Source organism: Bactrocera neohumeralis, chromosome 5, assembly GCF_024586455.1.
Source record: "Bactrocera neohumeralis isolate Rockhampton chromosome 5, APGP_CSIRO_Bneo_wtdbg2-racon-allhic-juicebox.fasta_v2, whole genome shotgun sequence".
Classification (NCBI taxonomy): Eukaryota; Metazoa; Arthropoda; class Insecta; order Diptera; family Tephritidae; genus Bactrocera; species Bactrocera neohumeralis.
The window spans coordinates 40403497-40428223 of record NC_065922.1 but is presented as its reverse complement, the minus strand read 5'-3'; the positions used below and the strand labels follow the sequence as shown (position 1 = coordinate 40428223).

The following is a 24727-nucleotide window of genomic DNA, read 5'->3' as shown; positions in this document are numbered from 1 at the left end:
TATAACAGTACGGTAGGACAAGAAAGAATTACAAATACTGTGTTCATACACAGAAAGTTTTGTTGCAGCAACTCGTTGGCTGTGTTAAAGAAAAAGCTACTAGGAACAACGAAAGACCTATAAACGTATAGAAGTATTTTTAATTTGACAAGTATGTATTATAAATAATTTTGAACTACGTAAAGAATTTATGGTAAACTGTTACTTTTTCCCGGGTGAATCATGATTCTGTAATTGAAATACCTGTATGACAATTTAATAATTTTGTCAGTGTGTTACATAATGAAATCAAAAAAATGTTTAATAAAGCTATATAGTATAATAAAGCTATAAATTACTTTGTCTAGGAAAAATATCCATTATAAGTTTGTAGCATAGAAACTTTACGTTGAAAACAATAGGTATTTTTATTGTCAAACATTTTTCTTTGAAAAATATGCAAAAATTTTTTATTTTAAGTATCTTTCGGAGGTTATTGAAATTAGTTTATTTTTATGTAACATCTGATCGCAATCGATGTAATGTAATACAAATATTACAAATTTTAACATAACTTTGAGAGGGTTATAAATGTTATATCGAAATAAATGAGATATCAATAAAACACACAAATAATTGTTTTAATATAATACTTTTTAAACAAAAGCAAAATTATTTAATAAACATATTTTAAGCTGGCAGTATTACTTCAAAACTCGCCATTTTGTTTTGCCTTTTCACCACTTGGGTGCATAGAAAATTTCAAGAAGGCGAAGACCAAGTCTGCTTCAATTTTCAGATTGGATTGGAATTTAGACCAGATTTTGAAGATTGCGAATGTTTTTTATTAATAATATATAGTGATATGTATTTGCATACGATTTGTGATTGATTTAAATGGAAAGGTATGGCTTGTACTGTCGCAGTTTTGATATTAAAAGAACAACATCAAGAGGGAATAAATTAATGTCTTCGTATCAAGTGTGGTAGAAAAGGCGTTTATGTATTTTTCAACTATTGGAGACAGGGTAGACGACGGTGTCAGAGCTCAGATATATAAAGAAACGTATTTTTAATTTTCTAAGTCTGGAGCAATAATATAACTAATAAGAAAAAGTAGAGATATAATGTGAATAGTTGAATTAATAAGTTACATAAAAACTAAATTGGGGTGCCCAAGCGATAAGAAAACGCAAGTGGAGAATTAGTGGTGAATGACGAATGTGTGGGCAAGTGTGTAGGTTTGTATATGGAGCAGGGTGATGGAGATATGGATTAAGGTATATTTTATCTTTTTTATGTATGCTGAAAACGGTTTTTTATATTTCTCTTTCAATGAATCAGATTTTGTTGCCGTATATATTTTCCTTAAAATATAAAAATTTAATTTTACTGGGTTTAATTATTTAACAAAAGTGTTGTTTTTCTAAAATGTCCTCTTCGTGTTATCATGCAATATTTCGTTCGTATTGTAAGTAGTAAGATGCAACGTAAAAAAGCAACGGCGCCGACGTTGACGCACCCATCGAACGTGAAAAAAAATATTGTATAGGTATTGGAAAATAGTGAAATATATCCATTAACTCTTTAAAAACTACAATTAGTAAACTTACCAAATAAAAATAATTTCAACTTACTTAATTGTAGCCCTTTATATTCCGATAATGTATTTGTCCCTATATAGTTATTTGTTCTTGAAGCTTCAAAATGCTAACTCCTCGTTCTTATATACATTACGGATATGTACTATATATATGTGATTATAGTTTACATTTCTTAATCATTTAGAATCGTGAAGGTGCAGTGAAAACAACATTACAAGGAATATTAGAAATCGTAAGCACCTTCTCTGAGAAAAATAACATGAACAACGATGCCACCTGCACGTCCTGGAAGTCTTAAGGATCCGGAAATTGCCGATCTTTTTTATAAACATGATCCAGAAAAAATATTCGAGGACTTGCGTGAAATTGGTCATGGCTCGTTTGGCGCTGTTTATTATGCGCGATGCAACCTTACCAAAGAAATCGTGGCCATTAAAAAGATGTCCTTTTTGGGCAAACAGAGCCTTGAAAAATGGCAGGATATTCTTAAAGAAATCAGGTTAAATGTGCTTTCAAAAGTATTATAGTACAATACTAATTTATTAATGTGTTTTAATTTTTTAGATTTCTTCGTCAATTGAATCATCCGAACACCATAGAATACAAGGGCTGCTATCTACGTGAATCAACAGCGTGGCTGGTAATGGAATATTGTGTTGGCTCGGCTTCAGATATTATTGAAGTACATAAGAAGCCTTTACACGAGGACGAAATCGCTGCGATATGTGATGGCGTTCTGAACGGCTTGAGTTACTTACACAGTTTGGGGCGCATACACAGAGATATAAAAGCCGGCAATATTCTTCTCACAGATAATGGTATTGTTAAATTGGCAGATTTCGGTAGCGCTGCTATTAAGTGTCCAGCTAACAGTTTTGTGGGCACTCCGTATTGGATGGCCCCGGAAGTGATTCTAGCTATGGATGAGGGCCAGTATGATGGTAAAGTTGATGTGTGGTCCTTGGGTATTACTTGCATTGAATTGGCTGAACGGAAACCACCATATTTTAACATGAATGCAATGTCTGCTCTTTATCACATTGCTCAAAATGATTCTCCAAATTTATCCGTAAGTCAAACCATCTATATATTAATATTTGCACCTGTTTTGAATGGCTAAAATATATTTTTCAGAAAAATGAATGGTCAGATACATTTTGCAATTTTGTTGAATTGTGTCTCAAAAAAATGCCCGTGGAGCGACCTTCGTCAACGAAACTGCTAAAACACGAATTTTTGACACAGCCACGTTCAGATATTGTGTTGCTGGAATTGATAGCTCGTACAAAAGCTGCAGTGCGTGAATTAGATAATTTAAATTATCGTAAAATGAAAAAAATACTAATGGTCGATACCTGCGAGACTGAGAGCGCCATAGGCGATACGGACGATACACAGGATGAACATGCTGGCGGTGATAGCAGCAAGAGTAATAGTATTACTTCAGAACACTCCATACATTCGGTGGGTGTGTCGGCGGCCAGTAGTCAAGTAGTACAGCAATCCCAACTTTACTTTAAGTGCATAAGTACGTCATTAATTTCTTGCATTTCTTTTACAGAGCTCTTCGTCGAATTCTATTCCCACCAGTCAAAATCACATATTGACACAACAGCAGCATATTGCTGTGAATTATCAGCAACAAGCAGCTGCTGCGGCAGCGGCGGCGGCGGCTGCAAGTGGAGTTGCGGCACGAAATTCATCACGACAAAGAAATCTGCCGCCACTACCTAATATAATGCACAATATGAACAATAATGTTACGCCAACAAATTCAACTTCCGTTGTGCCAGCACCTATGATGCCTGTATCGTCCGCAAGTCATTCAGCAGGAGGGGGTTCCCCTGCTGCTACAGCGAATATGGGAACAGGCATGTTATCTCAAGCAAGCGGTGTTTGCGTGGGCAGTGCCGGTGGTGCTGGCGATCGTATGCCTCGCTATTTGTCATCACCTGCCGCCGCAGCCGCAGTATATGCTGCATCGTCACAGCAAGCCATCTCTAATGCCGTCAATGAGCATGGACCTAACAATTTTGCCACTATTCGGACTACAAGTATTGTAACAAAGCAACAGAAAGAACATATGCAGGTAAATAATTTATCAGATAGTTGGTTTTGGTCATGTATCTCTCGCCATTCAATCACGCATGCATATTTAAATCCTTCACTAAAGCCATTTTCGCAGTATTTCTAAATAATATGATTCCAATTACTTTATTGTATTATTAATGCGATACCCAGCATTAATATCTGAACAACAGCCAACAGAGTTATTTAAAATCATGTAAAAGTGTTTAAGGTGTTAAATTTTAGTTTTTTCAACAACAGTGTTTATATAAAACTTATATTTTTAGTCTTTGGTTTGGATTTCGTCTTTTTTTTTTATATATCAACCGCGTTTACCCCAAGCTTTTTTTTACTGACTTAACCACTATGATATTTTCTTCTTATTTTTTAAGTGTTATTTTAAGAAAACGCCACGCCCACAATATTTCCTTTACCTTTAAGCCAAATTCACAAAAGTTGTTTAAAAAGACCGTTTCATTGATTCATTTTAATATGTAAAAAAATATTGAAACCGATATTAATACGACATTATTCTTAATAGGAACCATACTCCTATGCCCTGTGTCCATCCACATGCGCTAAAAGTGGCCACTGTACAATTTCATAAATGAGTTGAAAATGTGCACAAAAGACGAATTTTGAAATCGCAAGTTGGCCGAATTAGAACCCAGATGGCCCACAATAACTTTTCCAGTAACAAAACTGCCGAATTTTAAGTTAAACCTCTTCCCATCCATTATGAGATATGAACTACAATCAGTATTATTTATTTATGCGACTTCATACGGAGTTCTCAAAGACCTTAACAGGTGCTGATGTTTCTAAGCTATCAAATTAAAGACATAAAACGCACTTTAAATCATCCTGCAGTTTACCCAATTTGCTTGATAAAACTCTTAATAGAGGTGTGGGCTTCTATTTTGCTTCATGGTTGTAATTTATAAGTACTTCTTGTCTTGGAGCAGTATAAGTATCTTAAGCTCCCACCATCCAATGCATTTCATTAGTAATGTTTTTGTTTGTACATTAAATGTGTTTTGTTTGTGTGCCTATAAAATTTAAGGTATTGTTGTATAACGCTTTGTATTTAATGAAAACGTTGCTATTGCTTTAAGTCAAACGGTATTTGTTACTAATTCGTTCCACTCATATGAGGACCAGTCAATAGTTCTTCTATTCGATCCGTACCTTATAAAGTTTTTGTTTTGCTAAGGAACTGTCCACTGTCTTGCAAATTTGTTGATACTCTTAAGATTTGCAGACCAAATTTGAATGTTAACGATTATTCGTATAATTTGCGCCCAAAAAGAGACATTAGAACGTGATGCTGTTGCAAGTGTTGCGCGAAATTCACGCAGACTACAGCCACGCATAGTTTCCATATAACACAATTTTAAATTCCATCTGATTCTTTACTTTCGAGTGTACAAATCACGAAGCAATTAAAATAACGGAATAAAACTTTGCACGAATAATGTCTCTTAGAACAAAAATAGTTCAATGAAGAATAAAATCGAATAAAAACCCATATATGTATAACAGGCCTTATGTACATGAAGACTTTAATTTTTTCAAGCTGCAAGAGTACGAAATGTTCGGATATACCCGAACTTAGCTGTTCATTACTTGTTTGTTTTTAATATTGAAAAATCTTAGCTAGGCAGTAAATAAAAAGTGACGATTTTAAGTATCATTTTTCTTTTACCGAATTCTTTAAAAAGTTTGAGTAATCCTGTCAATTACTTTGATCGGTGCTTCTAAAAATAGAAGAATCAGGAATATTGTTTGCCTTTTAGACTGGGCCTTACATAATAGGGGTGTAAAAATAACTTGACTTGAATTTATAAAATTTACATTGATACTTGAACGTATTTTCATAATCCACATTCATGATAGACTTTCGTGTAGAACGGAATTTCATTTGAACCAATGGATCAATGTTATTTCATAATCCCTAAAAAATATTCCCTTTATTAGGTCCGTAGAATTGTAGTTTTTAAAGTATTAAAATGATTATAGCGTGTTGGCACAGTGATTACAGCAACATATCTGTATAAAATAAACGCATTAAAAAATTGTCATTAAAGTGAATATGTAGAGAACCCAAAAAAGCATACTGAACTGAAATAGAGTCATTATTCGTCATCTAAAACTATAGATTTGTGAGTTAAATAAAGACATTTAAATAGTTTCTTGGTTCTAAATGCATATTTCCTTGAGTTTTTCAAGTTAAGCTCATCAAAAGATAGACAACGCTTTTTTAATCGCATTAAAATTGTTGAATGGAAAAGGTTGTCGGAATTGGACATTATACAACTTTGGATTTCGTTATCAGAAAGCCGGTTAACCGAAATAAATTCAATATGTATCTTCGTGAATTTTTATCCAATCCCGTTCGGTTGGTTAAATTTATGAAAAATAAAAATTATAAAAAAAATTATTGAAGTAAATGTATTCTACGTAAGCTATAAAACAATTGTATGTATTATTGTTTTTGGTTTCTCATGTTGGGGATAATTGGGACAATCAGTTCAATATGTTTAGTCTTGCATTGTATTAGTCGGATAATTTCCGTTGGATTTCAACTAGCAGTAAAATAATTATACTTTACATGTTGTGCAGGAGGAAATGCATGAACAAATGTCTGGCTATAAACGAATGCGTCGCGAGCATCAAGCTGCGTTACTGAAGCTCGAAGAGAAGTGTAAACTGGAAATGGAGGCTCATAAGGGTGCATTAGACAAGGAATATGATAATCTGTTATACAACTTCACACGGGAATTGGAACGTTTAGAGGTTCGAATTTGATCTGTAATTTTCATTATGTCAAATTTCTTTCTTAAAATGTTTTTTTTTTCTCTTTCTCTTTTCTTAGGCGAAGCATCAGCAAGACCTAGAACGTCGTCAAAAGCAAACAACCGCAGCGGAAAAGAAACTTTTCAAGGAGATTTCTTTGAAACAGGAAAGTGAACGTAAAGCCTTTGATTTAAATCGCAAAAAGGAATATAAGGCAAATAAAGAACGATGGAAACGTGAACTATCGATGGATGAATCCACACCGAAACGGCAACGTGACCTGACGTTGCAATCACAGAAAGACAACTTGAAGCAAGCAGAAGCGCAAGAGGAACAACGTTTGCTGAGAGTACAAAAACAGTATATTGACTTGGAAATGCGGAAATTCAGAAGAAGACGCCTAATATCTCTTCACGAGCTCGAAGACCAGTTATTGCGTGATGTGAGTCCCTACAACTCCACATATCTAACATCTTCTTAGGCTAATGAGTACATTAATATTTCTAGGAATTAAGCAAAAAGCAACATCAGTTGGAGCAGGCGCATGCTATTCTGCTGAAACATCATGAAAAAACGCAGGAACTAGAATATCGTCAGCAAAAAAGTGTACATCAGCTTCGCGAGGAGCAGGTAAGAAAATTTATCCATACGGAGCTAGATATGGACTGTACTATATAGTTTACTTCCTACCGATACGAAAATGGATAGATAATTTCTAAATAATTGTTCATTGAATCTAGCATTCTTGTAATTTTTGTTAATGGTACTAAGTAATAGCAATAGAATACAGACATTATGCAGCTTACTCTATCATGAATAATGAAACTGAAGACAAAACAATCCTGCATATGAAAACAGAAGAGTATGGCAGAAGAATGATGAAGGAAGTAAGCGGAAAGATATAGGCGTTAGCATCAGCTTTTGGCTTGCGCTTGGTAGACTAATACTTAGAGAATAGAGCATCTAAAGGTTTAAATAAATTATAAACCGCCCAGAGACAAATTCCGGCTAACCGTGGTCACTGTAGTCTCAAGCAGCACCTATTCAATTCCAATTTAGCTTCTTCTGCTGATTGTCTAGTATGCAACGTGTTTCTGTAAACGCAGAAATAAAATTCTATGATTCGAATATACGTTTAGGAAGCACACTGCATCGCTGGCACCTAGCTTATTCCTTTTGAAGAGCAGAGGTATAAATCAGCACAACTGCGTTCTGACTGCTGCAGCAGGTTAAGCTTCATCTTATCCAGAAAGGACACTGACCTATAAGTATTTGGTATTAGGAAAAATACAAAGAACTGCGACTCTATGACGTTCTCTGTTCAGGGATATATCTAAGTAGCCCTTTTCAAGTCACTATAATATTATCCATTAGCTCCAAATACTAAACATCAATGCTTCACTTAGCATCGTATGAAAAATCTTTATACGATGTGAAACTGTTATTCTTAGCTCATATAGTTTAGTAAAAGATTCGTTATGATATAAGAAATAAATATTGTCATCTAAAATGGAAAATAACGTAAAAACACTTTTCATAAATTTACAGGAGAACGAAAAAACGATATAGAATAGAAATTACTCACATTGAAACGACATTCCAATTTTGTATTAGTTCGTAATTTTTAAGAAATCAACTTTGATTTTATTTAATTCTGATTTAAGCTGATGTGATGATATTGTTAATTCTATGATCCTTTTACAGATAAATACTCAGCACGATACGGAACTGAAGAATCAAAATGACTATATGGAGCGAGTTAAAAAAGAACTTCTGCGGAAACACGCTCTTGAAATCAGACAACATCCTAAAAGTTTAAAGGTTTGTATACATCACAAACTTTATAACTTCAAAATTCTTTATGTGTGATATACTAAAAAAAATCTGGAAAACCCCCATTGCAGTAGTACGATTTTTTTAAGTATGCTCGTGTTTTTTTGTTTTTTTTATTTTACAAAAATACTGATATACCTCTTCATTAATCAAAATGCAAATATTTTAGTCATTAGGCTTAATAAAGACTCACAAACTTCTTATTTACTTCCCTGATATTACCTAACGTCAGCAGATATATAAAATTATAAATTTCATAGAATATCATCAGTAAAGCACAAATTTGCTTCAAAGTTCAATTACAAAAACGCGAGCAACTACAACCACAACTCTAAAAGTGCTCATTAAGGAGGTTATAAGTTTCTGAAAAAAATAATATATTTAAGGCCAATTTGCACGGACCATTTCCACTTATTTACAATCAACGTTTGTTCAATTTTTATTACTCTTGTGCATAACTTTTTTTTACACTTTTAATTTAGCAAAAAGAACTGCAAATCCGTAAACAATTTCGCGAAACTTGCAAAACTCAGACAAAACAATATAAACGCTATAAGGCACAAATTCTCCAGACCACACCAAAAGAACAGCAGAAGGAGGTTATAAAACAATTGAAGGAAGAGAAGCATCGAAAATTAACACTTCTCGGTGAACAGGTAAATAAATATAAAATTCAACGTACTTTAAATTATATTGCATTTGAACTACTTTCTAGTACGAACAAAGCATCGCTGATATGTTCCAAAGTCAGAGTTACAAATTGGATGAGACCCAAGTGATTGAGTGCCATCGTACCAACGAGCAATTGGAATACGAACTTGATGTGCTCACTGCCTATCAAAATAAAAACAAGAAACAAGCTCAGGAGCAACGCGATCGTGAGCGTAAAGAGTTGGAAAACAGAGTAAACGTTCGTAGAGGTTTACTGGAGAGCAAGGTAAAGTGACGCGAATGTTAATATAATTGAGAGAATGCGCATATATTTTATTTGATGCAGATGAATGCGGAGTTACAGCAGTTCAATCAAGAGCGAGCTGAACGTTTACGTATCAAACAAGAAAAGCATGCCAGAGAACTAGAAGCTTTCGATCAGGAATCGCTTGCGTTAGGTTTCAGGTAAGAATATGGAAATTTTGAAAATTAAATTTAAGATAATGGCGCCTAATAATACTTATTATGATCATCTCTAACTAAAGTTGTATAAATTTCCAGCTAAAAACAGTTTCATATTAAAAACTGCATACAATTTTATTTGCATAATAAAATAAATATTTCATACCGTTTCGATTTCTTTGGAAATTAATATTTTATTGAAAAATTTATTAAATGTTCGTGTGAAAAAAGTGCCGTTACGGACGTTTTAGGACAATTAAAATTTTTATAACTTCGTTTTAAGTGGCCTAACCTAGAAAAAAGTTCTTCATCAATAAATTTGATAAATCCCAATTTACTACATCATGTAGGTCGCGTGGTAAAAGAAGCTTTCGTGTGGTTTTAATGCAATCTTATTTTAGATTCAACATGCTATATTTATGACACGAATTCGACTTTATTTTTACTCTTCTTGAGGTTAGGGTAAAATTCAATATGTATGCACATATTTTAATTTTATATTATGTACTTATAATTGCATCAGTTATAAAGTTTTTATACGTATTTTTGTTTTGTTCTATTTCACTTTCAGCGCTCTATCACTCAGCGAGGTGTCGCGCGAAACATACCCCGACGAGGAGGGTAGCTTATCAGGGTCCATGATCAGTTTAGCGCATAGTAATAGCTCTACAAGTTTTCCGGCTGGCTCCCTATAGCATAAAAACACTAATAGGTATAAAAACGGCAATTTTATTAAAACTAACATAATTTCAATAACAAAGAAAGGATTTCGTAATTCTAGTGATGATGGTAAAAACCAAGTAAAAGAAGTAATGTAAAAAAGAAACCCAAAAAATATTAAAACTAAACACTAATAATAATAACGAATACATTAAAGAAGAAGAAAGTATGAAAAGTATAAACAGTGAGTGAAGCAAAAGTAATAATAAAATGCAAATAACAAAATTAAATGTATGCCACTGATTGCAGCAAGCAAAATATAAACAGCAATAATAATACATATTAGCAGTTGCCGCCGGTTCATATTTTTATATTTAAGTTATTCAATTACAACAAAATTGCAATCTAAAAACACAGTAAAACATATATTCAAGATATGAAAAGTAATTAATTATCATTAAAGAAAACATAGGCATTAGTGGCGAGTTTCTTAAGCTGTAAGGCTTTGAATAAGATAATCAAAAAGAGGCGTTACAAACTAGGACGCTAGTTTTTTTATAATGCAGTATAATAGCGCTATAAAGAAACACCATAAAAAATACCTACACTGTCGTATGTCCATATGTCCGCACGAATGTTCGCTTACATAACATATAAACGATTGCATATGCATATAAAGCTGGCGTGAAAATGGCATTTCCTTCTATATGTTTGCAAGATATGAAATTTGGCTAATGTGCGATGGAGAGATGTATGCAATTTCATTGTGCTGTAGGACTATCTTTCATATAGACTGATATAGTCGAGCTTCGGTATTCATATATACATACATCCAACTGTATATTCCAAAATTCCTTGTGTCCAGTACTTATTGTAACGATTTCTTTGCATGCAATAGCATGGGCAATTCTTCATATTTTTCTTGCTGTGATATTACATATCAAAGAGTGCAACATCTTGATTTATGTTGATGATATATGTATGTGGAATGGAATTATATATGTTTTTGTTCAAACATTAGCCTGTCTGTCTGTCAGTTGAGTCTAGTCCCCTTCGTTAGATATTTTAATCTTTTGAAATTTTGTTTAGATACCTTGATATATGTAGAACTTGAAGCTATCGGAAAATTCAATTCCAGTAATCATAGCTCAGAAGAAAAATTTGCTATATTTGTTTGTTATATTTAAAATGTGAAATTTACATGGAATTTCTTTTAAATTATTTATGTATGGAAATTCTCTGAAGCACCATTTCAATGCATTCATCTTTTGGTCTTAAAACCAAATTAACAGTGTGAGCTAAGGATTCAACTACGGAGTGACTTGGTAATAATACTTTTTTGATGACCAAGGGTAGATAGTACGAGTATAATGTAAATAAAACCTAGTAGTATTTGTTATTTATGCTCAACGGTTGTAGGCGCTCATTTGCAAAAGTTTCAAATTTTTAGTTTCTAGACGTTTCCATATTTTATTTATTCGTTAATTTAATTTAACAATTAATGCAATTCTAACGATTAATGCAAAGAGTTCTGTTAAGTCTTCGACCATGGTCAATTACATATATACGCGAGGCGGTTGAAATACACTTAGTATCGCCAGATAATTGTGCACGCCTCTCATTGGGAAACTTTGCTGCTTAAATATGTGGTTGAGTTAACATTCCATTTAACTGAGTTTGAACTGTGACACAACTCATATGTACTGTTGTAAGATCTGTAAATTCCTTTTAATCATTGGATAATGCTGAAATGTCGAAGCAAGTTTTAGGGATTCGTGAATTTTTCAATGTTGAAAGTTTATATTATTCCCGGAATACTTTGTAATTTTGAAACGAAAATAATTTTTTTCCTTAGAATTAAATTTGAAATGTTAATGATTAGGTTGCGGTCGACTATCGTCACTGAGCCAATAGTAGATATGTACTAGAGTTTGTAATACTTCATATTCGCCATTAACTGCATATTTTGATTGTATTGGTTTGTGATTGCGATTTCGCTTTGTTATTTTGAGCCGTTCATATTTTATCAAAAGTTATAAATATGAAAGAATTGCATGGAAAAAGTAAATATATATATCAAGAAATTCAAGAATTAATAACAAAATGGAAAGGTAAATTAGAATATTTAAAATAAAATTAATTTTTCGAAAATTAACAATTAGCCAAAATGTTGTGTTAATATAATATTACGTAATTTTAGTAAACAAATTAATATTGTAAATTTGTTCAAGTTTTTTTTTTGTTTTGTATCATTTTTGTTGTTGAATTGTGAGGCGAAGAAGGTTTGTTGCTGCAACACATTTATCCTAGCCACCGATTAATGAATTGCTTTGTACGCCATTCGTTCAGTTTTGTTCAGAGTTTAAGAAATATGTAATGACGCATACAACGCCACAACTTTATACAGATTATAAAACGAAATGAACAGCATTAAGCAAACTTATACTTGTATAATAAAGCTGCCGAATAACTCATATGCAGAGCTTTTGAGCATATAATTTGAGTATGACGTGAAACGCCCACTAAAACATAAACAGTGTACAGTACTTTATTACAAATATTTTAAATATAATATTATAATGTTCATCGAGGAAAGGATCGCGACATTGTAAATGCATTTGATTGGCGAACGAGCCAGTCATTGAAGTATCGCAGCACCAATATTCTGCCTAATTCTACGTAATGAGAATTTCAGACGATTCACTGGAATGAAAATATTACGGTTTAATGCTGTTGTTGTTCCTTTCCTCTGCTTCAGTAAATATTTACTTTAAATATGATAAGATCTACAAAATGTAATTAAATATGCAAAGCAATTTCCACATATGAAAGTGTGTAAAATAGTTTCCACGCCAGCAAAAACCAACCAATTATAATTATTAAAATAACATAAACAAAGCAAATCTAAAACACATTTTTAGTAGTTTAGTTTTGTAGTAACATAAACTTTGTAATAATACAACAAAAATAAATTCATATACATACCTACATATATATATATATATACATATATATATATATATATATATATTTAAAAAACAACAACAACAAAAGTTAGAAACGTATTAAGGAAAAATAAGAAAAACTTTATGTTAAAAATATTGAAATTCAAATTTATTTTATTTTTATGCTAGATATAATAAAATCGAAGATAACAAATTAATAAGTCTATAAAAATAAAGACGGCAAAAAATCACATATACATATATATTGGAAACTCTTTTCGTTGTAGCTAATTTACTGTAGTGTTTTAAACTAAGGAAAATTACAGCCTGTCCACAAATATCCCACATCCGGATTATGTTGTTTAAAATATATTTTTTGTTTTTAACTGAACATTTAATGGTATATTAAAAGCTTTATATACGCAGCACTGTTCTGGTAGATCTCAATAGCTTTACCACTTTACAGTTAGACAATAGTTTAATAAACTACAAAAATGCGAAGCTGAATTTTAACACTAAAAACTTGGGAATCAAAGCAAACTGGTATAATTAAAATTAAAAAAAGCATTTAAGGGAATGCATACTTTAGTGACACATTGATGAGACAAAAATAGTGATGGAACTGTTACAAAAATATTTGATATTGGAACGGAACTCAAGGGTTCACACAGCTACGAAAAAGGAGGCTTGGAAAGAAAGGCAGAGAAAGATCAGTTGAATTGAAGTTAAAGCAAATCAACTTCAGATCAATAAAATTTTTTTTGGGATTACGAATTTTAACTAATTTCAGGCGAAGTGTCCTTGATGGTGTCAAAAAGTGAAGGATTGGCAGATAATTAAACAGCTGGAAATTTTTAAACGAAAACTAAGTTCTTGTTCATAAAAGAGAATAAATATTCAAAATATTGAACATTATTTTAGATTTATATTACAATAACTCAAATGTTGCTCCCAGAACTGATATCCTGCGCATACGAAAGTTTTCGTGATTATACAATCCATTGAAACTTTCTAACCTAAGTAAGCCAAATTACATGATTTTATGGATATCTGTGGTTGGTAAGGAGGTTTTAAATATTACGAACACCAACTATACGCAATGGATTAAAATCCAAATGAGTAAAGAGTAGAAAGTCGCTTCTATTATTATTTTACTTAAATGTACATTGATTTTCCTCACTTAATTTTATTTTTATTGTTTTCCAAATTGTTATTATCTCCACCTTACTTTTTATGTGTTTATACAAAATAACTTATGAAAATAGTTTAAATATACATATAAATGTTTTACTTACCATTTTTCTATTAATATTTTTTCGAAAATAAATTTATGTTCTTTTCATACCGAGAAAAAGTTGAAGTTCGTCAGTGCTTAACCAAAATATTTTTGACAAATTGATTGATAATATAGAGTTTCAAAACTTCGGCTAAAATACAGATGGGTTGGAATCTGTAACAGAATATGTGTGTGCTTCCGTTAGTGACCGATGTGCCGCCCTTCCGTAGCGACAACGTAGTTGTTGTTTTTATTTCTTGATCACATTTAACCAAAGTTGCCGTTTTGCATACATCCAGCCTCACCTCAAACAAACTGCTTTAAACTTTATTTTGTAAATCATTATTTCAATTCATTCAATAAACCGAGAATTGCAAGAGTGGAATTTATTTCGCTACCACGATAGATAAGTCTAAATATATGAACGGGTCCTCCAAAATTATAAACTAGATCTGAAAACTGCATATAACATAAAATGGATCTAGCGATAATGTTAAAAGAACATATAGATAGGTACTTATATACCTTATTGGGAATATATTTATTTTAATTTACAATATATATTTTTTGTATTTTATATTAGTAATATACTTTAGCAAAGCACGTTTGTTTGATTATGTCATTAAATCTTTGATGAAACTATGCTTATTAATAATTTTCGTGGTGGCTATAATAAATTCAACATTATTATCCTCTTGCTGTGATAGAAACCTTAGCGCTGCGATTTCCGCAAAGGTACAACCGCCCACAAAGAATACCAAAATAATACGTGGAATGTTCAGAGCGGAACCATCTATAGGAGTAGATGAGTTGTGACGACCGCTTATGCCTATTAACTGAGCTTGGAAATCTTCAAATGTTGGACCTGGTAAGTTATTAATTTGACTCTTCAACGTTTGCCATCCCAGAGGTTTCAAAGTCTGTTCTACGATGCGAGCAGTTAGTGGTGCATAAAAACTATGCACATAACTGATATCCTTTGGCTCTATTTCAACGACATCTTCCACTGTTAAACTAAGAGTCTAAAATAAAAAAAAAAAATTATGGTATGTTAAGTAATATTTTGATTATTTATTACTGACCTTGCGTAATACCGCATAAGCACGGGATTCTGATTGGGTGTACAAAAGACCAGCCTTTTCCAAATTACTTATTTTAAGCAGAACATTTAATCCGTACACCTGAACTAACTCACGTTTGTAATAATTCAAAACCTGAGGAAAAAATATAAATACCTTATTTAAGAGACAAATTTGTATATAAAACTTTACCTTCTCTTTAAATCCAGAAGCCGCCGAACATTGCATCGACATTAGTCGTAAAACATTTTCAAGGTCACTCTTTTTCGCAATCATATCTTCAATATAAGCACTGGCCTTGTCTGTGTCCTCGCACATCATAAACTCTTGCTCGGCTGCCAGATCATCGGAGAATTCGAAAGTATCTACTTTTTTGCGAATAATTTCTGCGATTGTTGTATGCACTGCCACGGATTGTTTTTGCGCTAACAATGCTGGTAATTTGTCTACAAAGCGTTTCATATCCTGCACCGAAGTATCCTGCGCATTTGTGTTCATTTGCGCACTAATCTCACGAGCATTACGGGCTAAAATTTTTCCAACTTCATTGAAGTTTTTGTTCCGCAATTCGGCAAATAATTTTTCACCAGAATTCATAAAGAATGTTTTCTTGCCGGCGACAAATTGCGTTTGAGTAGTGTTTTGCTCGTCTGCACTTGAGAAAAGTTCTGCTGGCAGAACAAGTTGATTATTTTTTATGCCGAAAAATTCATCAATTAACCCTTCATAAGTGAGCTGTGTTGCGACAGCACTTAAAATATCTATTGAACGATCAAGCAAAATAATTTGATCTATCAAACCTTTATCCCCATTCAACATTTTTTCTTCTACACCCAATTGTTTTGCATGCTCCCATATTCTTTGCGAATGAATACCCTTTCCATAGATTTTGGGTATTTGTCCATAGAGCCGTTGTAACTGCACTAAACCTACAGCTGCTTGATACAATACTGTTGGATCACCATCAACTGCTACATCACGATAAGCAAAAGGTAGTTCCATAGACACAGTATCCACGTCCAAAGGAAAGAAGTTCCATTCTAATTCTTTTATTTGTGTAAAGTGTTGATACACTTTCAAATTTTCTAAATGTTTGATACATAAGCATGATCGCCTTGGCACAAAAAAGATGTGAAACTGTCTGTTTTTATCCAGATTCTTTTTAACATGTTCAGCAATTATGTCCATAATTCGGACATGTGTTCGCACAATATATATGATGTTAGATGCATCCCGAGGTATTTGTGCATCCAATTTTAATTTGAGAAGCTTAATATTCCGTTCCGAAAAAAGCGAAGGAGAAGCAATCAACCCAATAGGTCCCAGAATGTCTTCATCTAATATTAGAAGTTTGGATCCATCAATCTGCTCTAAAAGATTTACAATCTCTCTGCATGCTGCCTCTTGCAGCAATTCAATATTTACACGCCGGCTTTGAAGATATTGGAACATTTGTACGAATATATTAATATGTTGTTATTTTTACTTAAACGAAAACAAGGCGTTTTTCGTTGCCGAAAAACAGCTGATAAACATCAAGTTTTTTTAGTAATGTTAGACCGTATTTACACAAGAAGAATTTTGTTGCTCATTATTAGGAAATTCCAACTGAAAAAATTCCATCAATCCAACCAATCGATTCCATTTCTGTTTGTAAAAAAAATTTCAAAATGCAAAAAAACATTTCGACAGATTTGATTGTTTGTCGAAAGTTTCAAAATCTAACAAATCAAAAATGCACCAAAAGCGTTAAGATGGACAGTAAAAGGGTAATCATCGCGTTATACTATGTATTTATAATTTGGTATTGCTAATAATCTATGATAGTTTTTGGAATTAGAAAAAAAGACAAGTGTATAGTCACTAAATTGGGACTTTTATTTAACAACCCAGTAATCTAACTCAAGAATGAGTTACAATGTAGACGATTTATCGAGGCATCCGTTACAATAAAATATAACGTGTTGCCCAAGCACAAACGATGATAATCATTATTAAAAGATAAAAATAAAGTTGCATTACTTCACTATATGAAATTTGTTGATACATTCATGGTCACATCTTTCACAGCCCAAACCGAAAAGAGCACGAAAACCATTATCTCTATCATTCTTGATTGTTCCACATAAAAACTTTTTTAAAAGAAAAAACTGTCGTTAATACAATTACATATAACAGGTTATTAATTTTTTCTCATCGATAGCAATGTGTTAATTTTTCATGATAAAAAATTAGGTGAAATATTTGGAATGATGGTGCACACTTTTAAGAACTCCATGGAGTTGAGCCTTTATACGATATTAAGTGCGGCCAATACCATATTGTTTTCTTTTCTAAACCAAAATTTAAAGAGCGTACGGTCATGATTTTCTGAATGGGCGATAAAAAGTTGGCTTGAGTTTGGTTTAATTAATGATTAAAAAATAAATTTGCGGACTTTGTTCAAGTTAAAGGAAAAACTATGGAAGTGAATTCTACGACGGATCCCATGCGGGTAGCATTAAAAACGCTTATACAGCATTCAAAGTGAGATTTTTGGAACTATATTTGTGACAGCTGCTGTGAATTGTTTACTAAATTGCTAGTAGTAACAAATTGTTGTTATAGAGCGGGTTGTTTAAAATCCGCTATTTTTAATTTGTTTTTATTCAAACGTTATTTAGAAAAAATATATATGCAATTTTTTAGTGCAACTTTTACTGCTGATGATGTACTACGGGAATTTCGTACAACAAAAGAGAAACGTTCCAATCGGAAATTGTTGAAAATTTTGGAAATAATTTCAAAGAACCAAGCAAAATCCGCAGAGCATTTGGTGGAAGCGGCAAAGTTATTAGAGAAGTATATATTAATTATTATAAATAGGGATACTGAAGCTATGCTAATAAATAAAATTTGTATTATTTTTCCCCTTAAGAAAAGACCCGTTCTATTGCTTGTTAAATTTTCTAAACCATTACTCGGACACAAATATAATGCAGTCCATACGAAAAAAAGATATATCAACTTCAACACCATTGATAAATAAAAAAATGTTTGAAACAGTTACCCCAGATTGCGTATCAGAGGTATGTAACACAACGTTAAATAAGCATTTATTGTTTTCCTTATTTTATATATTCACGTATTACAGATTAAGGAACGTGTAGTTCAAGCAGCTACTGGGTGTGTAACGAAACCAGTGCAGAATAGTTCATTAAATAATGTCACCGGCGGACACTCTCCAACTACTCCACTATTTCCGCCATGCAACAAGCAACATGCTGAAGTGCCTTGGGATTACCGCGCACTTGATAATCTACAGTTTCCACAAAATAATATTCTCGCTATTCCAATTAACAGTCAGGAAACGCTGCTTCTCTACGATCTGATATACTGTTTAACAGGTATGCGCGGATCGTATATCACTCCAATTGAATGTATGACCAGTGGCCGAAATCCCTGTATTAAATTTATGATATCTGAGCAAATACATAATTCATTAAGAGACATCGCTCAGGAGATGCTACCATTAGCCTCATACTATACATGTATAGAACAGTTTATTCAAAATGCAAGCTTGACAGAATGTGGTCAAGTGCTACAAGCTTTTAGTGAGGCATTAAGCAGTTTAATACACGATTATTATGTAAGTTTATTATAAAAAAAACTAAAGTTTAATCACAAACTTTTTTCAATATGAAAATATTTTTTTTTATCTACAATATATTTTATAAAAAAGTTGCTTTTGGCCCAATTGGAAGCAGAGTTGAATGCTGGAAATTTAACAGTACACAAAATGCTGTTTTATGTTCGACCCACTTTAAATACAATGGAAGTTTTGGCCGGTGTGGTGTCCGATATTCTAGAGGTAAGTTGACTAAATAGTAAAGTTATGCCTTAAATTGTTTTTGTTTTACAACCAGAACGAGTTACGAGGTGGTCAGGCGCTGACGCTTCTTTTTAATAAAATCAGTGCTTTAACTGGTGATGAAGAATCGCAAAAGTTCGTCATTCAATTAACACAATTAGCGGCAGTACCGTATATGGAAATTTTGCAACTGTGGGTCCAAAAAGGAGTAATTTGCGATCCACAGCAGGAGTTCTTGGTGGAAGACAATGAAGTCATTCGTCGGGAGGAATTACCCGAACATTATTCGGCCGATTATTGGGAAAAACGGTATTGACATGTCATATGGAAATATTGTTGATAATTGTAGAAAATATATTAATAATTTATTGCCTTGCAGATACACAATACGCCGTGAACGCATACCATGTTTTCTAGAAAAAGTGTCGGATATAATTTTGCGTACGGGTAAATACTTGAATGTTATCCGTCAGTGTGGCAAGAAAGTGACTCCTCCGCAGTTGATGAATCTGCAGTTTTCACCTACAAATCAAAATCACATCACCGTCATTCAAAACGCATACCGTTTCGCTTCAAAGAATCTCTTAGAAGTGCTGCTTAAGGAAAACGATTTAATGGGGCACCTAATGTCCGTCAAGCGCTATTTGTTGTTGCATCAGGGCGATTTCATAACACAGTTTATGGATGCATGCGAAGATGAACTAGCAAAGAACGTAGATAAGGTGTTGCCAATGACATTGGAGAACTTGCTGGGGCTCACATTGCGTTTATCTTCTGCTAAACACGATCCATACAAAGACGATGTGCACTGTGAATTGCTAACATATGATCTAGTTACGCAAATGTCGAAAATTATGAATAATGAAGAAGGTGCATATCTTGGTTTGTGATCGGTTTATTCAAAATTTTAATGCACAAATATTCCATCTAGAATATTGGCTATCCCATGACCGACTGGATCTTAATGGTTTGGAGTGCTTTGCTTTTAGATACGAAGTGAAGTGGCCGGTCTCGCTGGTTTTGAATCATATAGCGATTTCAAAATATCAGATGCTCTTCAGACAGTTATTCTATTGCAAACACGTTGAGCGTCAGTTGTGCAAGTAATTTGATAATTTTTAATCTATAGCTTTTATTAATATAGTTTTAAATAGGTATTGTTAACTATAATTAAACTATAAGGAAAGCGGCCACTTTCTTATACAATTTGTTTGCCATTTTTTGTTTTAGAATATGGAAGGAGAACTCAATCGCCAAAAAATTTTCGCCTCAGGCAGCGGAGCTTTACCGTTCCGCGTTTACCTTACGCCAGCGCATGATGAATGCTGTTCAAAATCTTGAGTATTACATGATGATTGAAGTGATCGAACCGAATTGGCACATCTTCATACAAAATATGAATAAGGTATAGTGAAAAATCAAAAATAGATTATAGAATATTAACTATTTTGATTGCAGGTTGAAAACGTCGATGAGGTGCTTTCATTTCACCAGGACTTTCTTGACTCCTGCTTGAAGAATTGCATGCTGACCGACACAACCCTACTTAATCGCTCCATCTTCAAACTGTGCAACATTTGCTTAAAGTTCTGTGAATTTATACAGGTAAAAATGCCCAAAAGATAGTGGTAGCAACTTCAATAACCGTCACATAATTGTTAAAAATATATACTTGTTTTAGCTTAGCAAGTAGTAAGTAGCTCTAAAACAAATAACAAATTTATTTCTTAACAACTCAAATATGAGTATATACATATGTATGTACGTATGTGCATGCTTCTTTCCTTATTCTTATACATATGACTTTTACTCGTGCATAATATTGTCCATAATCTTGTTTTCCGATTGCTTAAAAAGAAATCCCAACGTTTCTTTCTTGATGCTGAGCTTAAGTCTATGGTCTGCGACAGCAACGACGAGGAAAATTCTGATTCGGATGTTGATATCTCGAGTCAGAAGCAGGTACAGACGAATTTACATTGAGACATCTTTTCACCCTGTATTTTCTAACAATCATTGTCATATTTTTTTGTTGTTTTTAACTATATAGTATTAAGTTCTTGATATATGTCCTTTTTGTATTAAGTTTTCGATGTTTGTCTTTTGATTTATACAAAATCTGTTTGATTTTGAACAATTTCTTTAATTCTTAATCTTTTCACTTTCAAGTCCGAGTCATCGTTGGCACCGAACGATACTTTCTCGGAACGCGTCAAGCGCTTTGATCTGGAATTTACTGGCTTGCTTATTGGACTGCTAAAGCAAATCAATGATGTGGCTTCGGACAATCCCTCGGATCGGTTTATAAATCTTGTGCATCGTATTAATTTTAACTCGTTTTACAATCAACAAATGGATAAATTGTGTGCTAAGGATTCGATGATGTAATACCAAGTGTCGTCGTTGAAGTCTTTTGACGCTGTTTACTCACTTCTAAAAGTCTCCTCCGCTTGTTGTTTGAAAACATAGCTTATGTTTGTATGGCTTTGTTTAATACTTCGAAATAAACACCTTTGTTTGATTGTTAACTAAATATCATTTAAATTTGTATTCGCAATAAAGCAAAATAAATACTCATTCGTTAAGAAATGGTATTTGCCTTAATCGCTATCACGTTCAAAATATATTTTAGAAGCCTATGTTATAACGAACGAAATATAACGGCGACATCTCTCACGCATCGCATCATCCAATGGATTTATTGAGAGAATGCTTCCGTGACCGCCACCAAGATCGTGTGATATCACACCGTTAGACTTTGTTCTGTGCCGCTTCGATTCAGGCCTTTGAGCAAATCATCCTACGTGTAATTCGTCAGTTAGCGGTCGAAATGCACGAACGAGTTCATAGAAAATTGTACTCAACGGATGGACTATCTAAAACGTAGCCACGCGACATTTGTAAGAGATAATCTTCAAAAAATAAATGCCAAAGAGTGTTCTTTCGAACGATAATAATCATTTCCCACCAAATTTGGAGTTTCTATGTTTTTTTTTTTAAGTAGGGAACCTAGAAATGGAGCACCCTTTAGAAAAAATAAAATAACTTGCAAATTCACTTATTTAAAAATTTGCTGTACGCGACCGTGACAGGACTCGAACCTGCAATCTTCGGATCCGAAGTCCGACGCCTTATCCATTAGGCCACACGGCCAGATAAATCAAACCCGCTAAATGACTCATATGTCTACATAGAACACCAGTTAGTCATGTTTTTGTGCTTTTGTTTTGCTTTGCAAAAACAGATTCTGAAACGCTTACGCATCCATACTTGCGGCGTTGTGTGGCGCAAAAATAAAAAGCGCATAATTAACATGTAAATATGTACATTCCCCTTATGAAATTTAGGTAATAATAATATATCAGTTGTATGTTGAAAGGTGTGTCCTAGAAATTAACGACCTTTTTGGCAAAGGCATAAAATACACATTATTTTAACATATATTTGAAATGTATTATTTATTTAAAATAGTTTCCATTAGACTCAATGCTAACGGGTGATCCAAGCAGAGAACAGCTCACGCGTTAGTCGTGTCAAGCTGTCATGTTATTTATGTTCAGTATTGTTTGGCATTTCATCATGGAAAGACTTACGCCTGAACAACATTTATAAATCATTAAATTTTATTACGAAAAATTTATATTCTGTAAAAAATGTGTTCCGCGCGCTTCGCTCAACTTATGGTCAACGTAATCGGCCTACTAAGAGTACTATTCGCAACACCATCATTCATCTTGAGACCCAGCATTCACTATTGGATAATATTCGACCGAATAGACCACGTCCAGCACGCAGTGAAGAATATATAGCAGTCGTAGCTGATAGTGTACAAGAAGACCATGGAGAGTCGATTTGCCGTTCGCAACAACTCGGACAGACGTATGGAACGACTTGGTGCATTTTAAGTCGAGATCTTGAATTGAAAGCGTGCAAAATACAGCTTGTGCAAGAACTGAAACCGCTCGACCTGCCCAAGCGACATCGCTTTGCTCTATGAGCTCTGGAAAACTTCCTAGAAGATGCGACGTTTTCGAGCCAAATTTTATGTAAACAATTAAAATTGCCACATTTGGGACGATGAGAAACCTGAAGAGATTCAAGTACTACCGATTCACCCAGAAAAAATAACGGTTTGGTGTAGTTTGAGGATCGGTAGAATCATCGGTCCATATTTGTTCAAAAATGATGCCGGTGAGAACTCAATCGTCAATGGCGACTATCGTCGCGCCATTACATCCGGCTATTTGATGCCAGAAAATGAAGCTTGTGACCTCGGCGAAAATTGGTTTCAACAAGACGACGCCACTTCCCACACATCACATCAATCAATGAATATATTGAGCAGATAATTTCACGTTTTGGGCTGGTCGATTGGCCACCTAGATCGCGCGTTATCATACGTTTAGAATTTTTCCTGTTGGGATTTGTAAAGTCTATGCGGACAATTTCACTTCAATTCAGGCCTTGGAACAAAACATCACGCGTGTCATTCGCCAACAAGTCGAAATGCTCGAACGAGTCATCGAAAATTAAACTCAAATGCACCATCTGGGACGTAGCCACGGCCAACATTTGAAAGAGATGAAAGATCTTCAAAAAATAAATGCCAAAGAATGTTCTTTCGAATGATAGTATTCCCCATTAAATTTGAAATTTGTGTGTTTTTCTTTAAAAAAGTAGGGACATGATGGTATGCTAACGCATAGTATGTATGACATTTAGAGGGATGCTCTTCAGCACATCGATTACGCCTGCTTGAAAGGCTGGGATATTCTAATGAAACATTTTATTCGCATTGGCTTCCAGTTTTGGAAATAGAAAATAATCTCATGGTGGTAGATCAGGCGACTACTGATTGTGATTAATGAAGAATTCCTTTTTTTCATAAAAACTCGTTCATTTGTTTGGTTTTCATTTAATGCATGTGGAACAAAACTTTCTTTTATCCGAATCTTCAGTTAAAATTCTACAAATAGTGAAATTTGTTTCGATACCAATTACTTCACGGACTTTGTCCACCAATTCAGCAGTTAAGTCCTCCTGACCATTTTTTATTACTATAAACCTCGAACGAACTTGGGTAGAACTCATGCAATCATCTAATCTATCTATTCAAAGAGTAGTGTACTTGAATACTTTGGGTTTACCCATGTATAGTGTTGAGCAAAAGAGAGAGAAAAAAGTACGAAAATTATATATTTTTTATTCATTTCATATTTAACAACAATACGGTCTGAGTAGGCAATTGAGAACTAAAGACCTCTCTCGACAAACAAAAACCAAACTCTATAAGTCACTCATAATTTCCGCCCTGCTATATGGTGCAGAGGCATGGGCCTTCCGATTTCTTTTGCCGGAACGAATTTGATGAACAATAGCACGTTCTATGTATATTGACTTCTAAAGTTTGAGGAGAGGACTTGCTAAAGGTCAATGCCTTCAAATAAACTCACAAGAAGTAGTCGAATGGTGTTATTTAAAAGATTTGCAGAAATGTGGAATAAAAGCTACAGATCAAAATCAAA

The 24727-nt window shown here is 33.5% G+C and overlaps 3 protein-coding genes and 1 non-coding gene across 10 annotated transcripts; 2 read left to right on the top strand and 2 right to left on the bottom strand.

Annotated features, from left to right (window-relative positions):
- The first annotated feature begins 730 nt into the window (after positions 1–730).
- Positions 731–13082, top strand: LOC126760506 (serine/threonine-protein kinase Tao). 6 transcript variants are annotated; one of them, XM_050476178.1, is made up of 14 exons: positions 731–884; positions 1768–2082; positions 2148–2652; positions 2718–3077; positions 3145–3672; positions 6273–6446; positions 6526–6888; positions 6954–7076; positions 8151–8267; positions 8762–8935; positions 8995–9216; positions 9277–9395; positions 9964–10104; positions 10174–13082. In XM_050476178.1, exons 2-13 carry the CDS (start codon positions 1853–1855, stop codon positions 10085–10087), a joined length of 3039 nt encoding a protein of 1012 aa, XP_050332135.1. In that variant the 5' UTR covers positions 731–884; positions 1768–1852; the 3' UTR covers positions 10088–10104; positions 10174–13082. The 6 variants fall into 6 exon arrangements, with proteins under 6 accessions (XP_050332135.1, XP_050332137.1, XP_050332136.1 ...); XM_050476180.1 differs by having other exon boundaries at positions 2718–3047; positions 9964–13082; XM_050476179.1 differs by having other exon boundaries at positions 2718–3074; positions 9964–13082.
- LOC126760508 (vacuolar protein sorting-associated protein 33A) lies at positions 13047–16894 on the bottom strand. The gene is made up of 3 exons (XM_050476181.1): positions 15545–16894; positions 15356–15487; positions 13047–15295 (listed from the first exon to the last, which is right to left on the bottom strand). The coding sequence occupies exons 1-3, from the start codon at positions 16802–16804 to the stop codon at positions 14888–14890; spliced, it is 1800 nt and encodes a 599-aa protein (XP_050332138.1). The 5' UTR covers positions 16805–16894; the 3' UTR covers positions 13047–14887.
- An 813-nt stretch (positions 16895–17707) lies between these two features.
- LOC126758524 (gamma-tubulin complex component 2 homolog) lies at positions 17708–21791 on the top strand. Of its 2 annotated transcripts, XM_050472815.1 has the most exons (12): positions 17708–17878; positions 18041–18193; positions 18270–18420; positions 18486–18980; positions 19074–19202; positions 19258–19511; positions 19582–20072; positions 20134–20305; positions 20433–20607; positions 20661–20807; positions 21060–21164; positions 21372–21791. In XM_050472815.1, exons 1-12 carry the CDS (start codon positions 17814–17816, stop codon positions 21588–21590), a joined length of 2556 nt encoding a protein of 851 aa, XP_050328772.1. In that variant the 5' UTR covers positions 17708–17813; the 3' UTR covers positions 21591–21791. The 2 variants fall into 2 exon arrangements, with proteins under 2 accessions (XP_050328772.1, XP_050328773.1); XM_050472816.1 differs by lacking the exon at positions 21060–21164.
- A 491-nt stretch (positions 21792–22282) lies between these two features.
- Trnar-ucg (transfer RNA arginine (anticodon UCG)) lies at positions 22283–22355 on the bottom strand. The gene has a single exon. It is a non-coding gene; the product is annotated as a tRNA-Arg (tRNA).
- Between the last annotated feature and the right edge of the window lie 2372 nt (positions 22356–24727).